This window comes from Micropterus dolomieu, linkage group LG01, assembly GCF_021292245.1.
Source record: "Micropterus dolomieu isolate WLL.071019.BEF.003 ecotype Adirondacks linkage group LG01, ASM2129224v1, whole genome shotgun sequence".
NCBI classification, from domain to species: Eukaryota; Metazoa; Chordata; class Actinopteri; order Centrarchiformes; family Centrarchidae; genus Micropterus; species Micropterus dolomieu.
This window is the reverse complement of record NC_060150.1, coordinates 50,026,295-50,033,996: the sequence shown is the minus strand read 5'-3', so window position 1 is coordinate 50,033,996 and position 7,702 is coordinate 50,026,295. Positions and strand designations below refer to the sequence as shown.

General features: G+C 43.7%; 1 protein-coding gene across 1 annotated transcript in view; it reads right to left on the bottom strand.

The window, feature by feature from the left end:
- Positions 1 to 7,702, bottom strand: part of si:dkey-9i23.8 (parapinopsin) — a 21,472-nt gene that overhangs the window by 11,265 nt on the left and 2,505 nt on the right. Inside the window, exons 3-5 of the mRNA XM_046054246.1 lie at positions 2,995 to 3,134; positions 2,763 to 2,826; positions 2,491 to 2,616 (exon numbers count right to left, since the gene is read on the bottom strand). Coding sequence (XP_045910202.1) covers positions 2,491 to 2,616; positions 2,763 to 2,826; positions 2,995 to 3,134 — 330 coding nt within the window. The remainder of the gene's footprint in view (positions 1 to 2,490; positions 2,617 to 2,762; positions 2,827 to 2,994; positions 3,135 to 7,702) is intronic.

Below are 7,702 nucleotides of genomic sequence, written 5' to 3'. Positions count from 1 at the left end.
CTGGTTCCCCGAGAAGGGGAACGAGAGACTGCGTCGGCCCGCCGCACCTCTCTCCCCGCCTGAAGCGCCTGCTTCATAGTTTAAGCTAATGATGAGTGTGTACAGGTGTGCTTTATACTCCTCCGGTTATTCCGTCACACCTTACCGTTCTAGCAACAAGCCAATAGGATTGGAGTGATTTCATTCACGTTCAGACCTGCTTCGCCTAGAGGCGTTCCCATAGTGTCGTAACCGACGCAGTCTCTCGTTCCCCTTCTCGGGGAACCAGGGTTACATACGTAACCCGAGACGTTTGTTTGTTAGACATTATAAGTATTTTCACACTTTCGTGTATTTCAGTTTCACTCATAAGTTTTCACCCGTCAAGCATCAAGAACAAAGTAAATAAAGGAGCAAGGCTCGCTTCCTGACTCGTGAAAACTGAGTTTGGCTGGCTGCTTACTGATGTTGACATACAAGCTGTATATAACACCTAACGGGAACAGTACAATGTAGGAGTAAATTATTATCATTATTATGTACATGTCAGAGGTGGATGAGATATACTGGTACACATACATGCATACAAGTACACATGTACACAATGTGATGGAGCATAGTGCAAAGGATGCTGGAATAAATAAGTATTATGTGTAGGTGTTATGTACTTGAAGTAGGTGAATTTGGTATACAGTATATATAATAAACAAAATTACAGTATGAACAGTATGAACAGCTCTGAAAAAGAGAACTAGAGAATGATGAATAAATAAATAATAAGTGGTAACCAGCAAACAGGTGGCTGAGTAGAGAGAGTGGGAAGAAACTGTTCCTGAGTCTGTTGGTTTTGGCGTACAGTGCTCTGTAGCGCCTACCACAGGGGAGAAGCTGGAACAGGTTGTGTCCAGGGTGAGATGGAGCTGCAGTGATGTTTCCTGCCTGTCTTGACTCTGGAAATGTATAAGTCCTGAATGGAGGGCAGGTGGGTACCGATTTCTTTTCTGCAGTCCTGACTGTCCGTTGTAGTCTGCTCCTGTCCTTTTTGGTGGCAGATCCAAACCAGACAGTGATGGAGGTGCAGAGGACAGATTGCATGATCAGCAGCTCCTTAGGCAGGTTGAGCTTCCTGAGCTGACGCAGGAAGTACGTCCTCTGCTGGGCCTTCTTGATGATGGTGTCAGTGTTGGGCTCCCACTTTAGGTCCTGGGATATAGTGGATCCCAGAAACCTGAGGGATTCCACAGCAGACACAGGGCTGTTGAGTATAGTGATGGGGGGCAGAGTGGGGGGGCTCCTCCTGAAGTCCACAGTCATCTCAACAGTTTTGAGCGTGTTAAGCTCCAGGTTGTTCTGACCGCACCAGGTCAGTGGCTGCAGCCTCAAAAACACTCAAGTCAGTGCAGTCAAAGAAGGCCTGTAAATCCAGCTTTAACTCGTTGGTCTTTTCAGTCTTTACAACAGGTTTAGCAGATTTCAGTCTCTGCCTGTAAGTCGGGATAAGATGAACCAGTGATCAGAGAATTCTAAGGCGTGCAGCCTTAGGACTCTCTGATCACTGGTTCATCTGGGGGTCAGAGCGATAGGCGTCCTTTAATGTAGTGTAGCAGTGGTCCAGGGTGTTAGTGTCCCGGGTGGGACACTTAATATGCTGTGTGTACTTTGGAAGTTCATGGCTAAGGTTTACTCTGTTGAAGTCTCCAAGAACAATGAGCAGGGAGTCTCACGCCTCACTAACACTGGCCTGAGGTGGAATGTAAACAGCGCCAAGGACAAACAAGGAAGCAGCACCATCTTGGCTTGTCATATTCCTATGCCATTTCTGTCAAAGTACTTATCTTATTGACACCTTACTAACTCCCTGACAGTCAATTTATGAGTGGGCTTTGGTTACCATTTTTGTATTTGGTTGTTTGTAGTGTAAGTGTTTGAAATACTGTGTTTTAGGGAAGGAAAATGATAACGTATTAGCCAAACGGTGCATTTTCAACTACAGAATGTCTCTATGGTTGATAGAAGAATTAGCATTATATTTGTTGTGTTGACTTGTTATTGCGACTGTTTTTAAATATGCAATCCTTTGTGTTTTAATATGCATTGTTTTATGGTTGGTAATATATTAAATATGTCACTTATAAACATTTTATTACATACATATACATATTATTTGTTGCACTCTTTAAAGCACAAGAAAAATGTTAGGCTTGTCACTGTTCAATAGTCAAGTATAAATAAGTTAAATTTATTGTTTCAGTAAAATACTGTTTTTCTTATACATTAAGTTGCTTTTCAATTTCTGCCAGTTATTTAGTGTGAGTTTCACTGTAGGTTTCTTACAGTGTTGACTAATGACCCAAGGTTTGTTAACAGGGATTAAAATTTAGTCCTAAAAGAAAGAATTAAACATAAACTTGGATCAATAAATCTTAGATTATCCCTAAAGTCACAATGAATGTATTGATACTTTGGCTTCCACTATATGGAAAACATGATGACCATAGAGCTGTGTGGTACCTATGCTTCCTATAGAGGAGGTGATGAAAGCTAACTTCAACAGGCTTACGACCTCACACCACGGTGACCTCTGACCTCCTGTCAGCATGGCCATCAGGGAGCTGGAGATGATGATGAGGGAGCAGCCTTCAAAACACAGTGGTTCGTTATCAGAAATGATTATCTATTCTTGAAAATTACATGTCAACACTGTGACAAATATGTTACAATACTAGAATCAGATGACATCTAATCCTGTGATGCACCAGCACTGATGTCGGTGTAAATTGTACCTAAATCAGACATGGAGAGACTGATGAAAGGAAGCCAGTAACGACAGCAGAACTGACCCCTGCACTGAAAATTAAAGGTAGAAAAGAAGTGAACACACAAAAATGAGCCATCATCCACAACCAAAACATTTAATTAAATTCAACCATGGCCCATTATGGTCTTTTTAATTACAGACACAACTTACTTGAATAACATTTCCCACCAACACAAAGAACAGGCTTACCACCTTACCATGACTTTGACTAGCAGAATAAGACAGTTTCCCACAACTCCCATGACCATCTCCAGTCCCAACACAGCCACCAGCATCCACTTCTGTGCATCTGGCCAAAGCCGTTCCAAGAACACGGTCCCATTAAACCACTCACTCACTGGAAGACAAGGAATACAGAGCATAGCACAGTTTATTATTAAATAAAAGCCAGCACAAAGTTGGGGGAACTTGTGTCCACCAGATTGGAGCTGGTATTGCTAACTTGCTTACAGTTTTTTACAATTTCCGTCAAGCACAATTCTACTTAGAATTAACATGTAGACATGTGCAGCAACAACACTCATGTTGGCTGTAGCGTTTAAACAATACTTAATTGGTACTAAAGCCTCGAATATATTCATGAGCGGACACGGACAGCTGCAGAACCCGCGGACGCAGACTACTTCGGTTTATACTACTTTATGCAGTCAACTTGGCGGACACGTTCCACACATGCGCAGTAGATCGGTTGGTGCCCTGGTAGCGCCAGTCGCACTCGGATGTCCGCAAGACCCTATGTGTACCCCCTCTGATGACTTTCTTTTCGTCACACGGACCATAGCTGGCCCTCGCACACTCACGGACGCGGAAAGTATAATCCTTGGCTAAGGGGCTGAAAGTGTGCCATTACACCACAACCACCAGCCTGAACTGTTGATACAAGGCAGGATGGATCCATGCTTTAAGTTGTTTATGCTAAATTCTGATTCTGCTATCTGAATGTCTCAGCTGAAATCGAGACTCATCAGACCAGGCAACCTTCCAATCTCCTGTTGTCCAATTTTGGTGACCCTGTGTGAATTGTAGCCTCAGTTTCCTGTTCTTAGCTGACAGGAGTGGCACCCGGTGTGGTCTTCTGCTGCTGTAGCCGATCTGCTTCAAGGTTGGATGTGTTGTGCATTCAGAGATAGTATTCTGCACACCTTGGTTGTAACGTTACTGTTGCCTTTCTGTCATCTGGAACCAGTCTGCCCATTATCCTCTGACATCACCAAGGCATTTTCGTCTACAGAACTGCCGCTCACTGGATCTTTTCTCTTTTTTGGACCATTGTCTGTAAACCCTAGAGATGGCTATGTGTGAAATTCCCAGTAAATCAGAATCAGAAATACTTTATTGATCCCCAAGGGAAATTCTGTAGATTAGCATCTTCTGAAATACTCAGACCAGGCTGTCTGGCACAAACAACCACGACCCGTTCAAAGTCACTTAAATCCCCTTTCTTGCCCATTCTGATGCTTGGTTTGAACTTCAGCAAGCTGTCTTTACCACGTCTACATGCCAGAATGCATTAAGTTGCTGCCATGTAATTGCCTGATTAGCTATTTGTGTAAACAAGCAATTGAAAAGGTGCACCAAATGAAGTGGCCGGTTAGTGTATATTGACCATAAAAATGACTAACAGGAATGATTGTCAGTCACTTTGTCTTTGTAAAAATATGTTTTATTTATTTATGTTATGTTATGGTACAAGGTAGATTTATTTATGTACAGTATCCGAGCCACTTATCTTTGCAGTGGCACAGGGCCCCATGGCCAGCAGAGGGCCCTCTACAGTCACTGCTTGCTAGTGGTGGAAAAAATTCACTGAAAAAAGTGTTAATAAAATGAAAGACAGTTCTCTATACTATGATACTACTACTATACTACCATAATAAGCATAGTGGTTATTTAATTTAGTTATATACTACGGAAAATCAGCTGCCATCATTGGTCAGCTCGTTCGGACCACCCCGTGACTCCTGACCCTGTGACATCTCTCGTTATTCTGGGTCAGTCAGGCTTGATGTCTGACAAGAAGAGATCATATTTGTTTGGAGATGTAAAACAACAACAGAAGAGCCTCGAAGAAGAGAGGAGGCAAGAAGTTAAAGGTATATTGGCCCACAGGCTCCATTTTCCTATGCCTGCATATTTAGATAATCTAAACTAAAGGTCTTACATTAGCCTTAATTAGCCACGCTGGTATTAACAATACTAATGCTATACTTGCTAACATGCTAACTGCGATTAGCATCACAACTTTTACAAACTGCGTAAAAATGGGATAGTATTAGTAATATAACATACCAGATAGTCCAGGTTTGAACACAGTCATGTCAGCCAAGAAGCTGACACTGCTGGTAAGTTATGATCTAGGATCCTGTTCGTGGACTTCAGCTCGGCGTTCAACACCATCATCCCGTACATCCTCAGCACCAAACTCACCCAGCTCACTGTGCCAGCCTCCACCTGTCAGTGGATCACAGACTTCCTGACTGACAGGAGTTAGCAGGTGAGGCTGGGGAACATCACATCCAGCACCCGGACTATCGAGTGCACCTCAGGGGACCCCATCTGTCAAACTCCTGAAGTTAGCTGACGACACAATGGTCATTGGCCTCATTCGGGACGGTGATGAGTCTGCCTCCAGACGGGAGGTTGATCAGCTGGCTCTCTGGTGTGGTCAGAACAACCTGGAGCTTAACACGCTCAAAACTGTGGAGATGACTGTGGACTTCAGGAGGAGGCCCCCCCCCCCCATTCTGTCCCCCATCACCATTCTAAACAGCCCTGTGTCTGCTGTGGAATCCTTCAGGTTTCTGGGATCCACTATATCCCAGGACCTAAAGTGGGAGCCCAACACTGACACCATCATCAAGAAGGCCCAGCAGAGGACGTACTTCCTGCGTCAGCTCAGGAAGCTCAACCTGCCTAAGGAGCTGCTGATCCAGTTCTACACAGCCATCATCCAGTCTGTTCTCTGCACCTCCATCACTGTCTGGTTTGGATCTGCCACCAAAAAGGACAGGGACAGACTACAACGGTAATTATCCAAGGTGACTTAAAGTCAAGGGCAACTGGACTTGGTTGAAGATATTTTAAGACGTCTTGCCTCTCATCCAAGGGGCTTCTTCAGTTCTGACTGACTGAAAGAGAAATGGCCGCTTTGACTCCTCATTCAAACCATTTGTCCCCCCTATACTGCATATTTACATTGCTGTCCACAAAATTGTCCCTTATCTGTTAGAATTGTGGGGTATTGGTCCTTATGTGTTGAGCCATGCATTTGTGTAGTGGTTGTTTAGGTTCCCCAATACCAATATAATATAATATTGTGTACATATCAATATATAAACTGACAACATTAAAAATATACAACAACAAAGATAAACAATCAACAACAAATATGTGCAACGTGCCAGGTCTGTGCACGACACAAGATGAAACAGTATTTACACGTGCAGAGACATTTGTGTCAGTTGTGATTGATATTGATGATGGTGCCCAGGAAGCGGGAGGAATCCACAATAGTGACTGGGGAGTCACACAGGATGATGGGGGGAGGGTGGGGCTGTGTGCAAATTTAAAAACTCCACAGCAAGTCTGGGAACTGAATGCATGTTATGCTTCAAAGCACCAATAGAGGGCAATCTATGACCACAAATGCGTGGCAGAGCACTTATGAAAGCATTTATCACTTCCTGTGTCAAAGTGTATGTGTGCAAAGGAGCACCCACTAATGATACGTTATGTCCCAGTACATCATGTTGAGAAAACTTATTTTAATTGCATAATGGGTGTCACACAAGGCTTACTTCCTGTCGCCAGTAGCTGGCGCTATGACTATAACTGAATTTTGCCATGTAGACGTTTCAATCACATAATCGTGTGCCTTCAGGATGTTAAAACCTGGATGACCTGTAATCTTCTAATGTTAAACTCAGATAAAACTGAAGTTGTTGTTCTGGGGCCTAAGCACCTCCGTGACGCATTATCTAAAGATATAGTTTCCCTGGATGGCATCACCCTGGCCTCCAGCACCACTGTGAGGAATCTTGGAGTTATCTTTGATCAGGACATTTCGTTTAAGTCTCACATTAAGCAAATTTCAAGGACAGCCTTTTTTCACCTATGTAGTATTGCGAAAATCAGGAACATCCTGTCTAAAAATGATGCAGAAAAACTAGTCCATGCATTTGTTACTTCTAGGCTGGATTACTGAAATTCTTTATTATCAGGCTGCTCGAAAAAGTCCATTAAGACTCTTCAGCTGATCCAGAATGCTGCAGCACGTGTTCTGACAGGAACCAAGAAAAGAGATCACATTTCTCCTGTTTTAGCTTCTCTGCATTGGCTTCCAGTAAAATCCAGAATAGAATTTAAAATCCTTCTTCTCACCTACAAAGCTCTTAATGGTCAGGCACCATCTTATCTTAAAGAGCTCATAGTACCTTACTACCCCACCAGAGCACTGCGCTCCCAGAATGCGGGGTTACTTGTGGTTCCTAGAGTCTCCAAAAGTAGACTAGGAGCCAGAGCGTTCAGCTATCAAGCTCCTCTCCTGTGGAACCAGGTTCCAGTTTGGGTTCAGGAGGCAGACACCATCTCCACATTTAAGAGTAGGCTTAAGACTTTCCTCTTTGATAAAGCTTATAGTTAGGGCTGGCTCAGGTGAGTCCTGAACCATCCCTTAGTTATGCTGCTATAGGCCTAGACTGCCGGGAGATTTCCCATGATGCACTGAGCTTCTCTCTCCTCTACTTTCTCTCCCTCTGTATGCAACCTCATCCCATTATTGCATGTTACTAACACAACTTCTCCCCTCTCCGGTAGTCTTGTGCTTTCTCGTCTCTCTCCTCTCTCCTCCTATCACTTCCTGCAGGTGTTTCTGGCTCTGGAGCTGTGGAGTCTGGATCTGTGGCT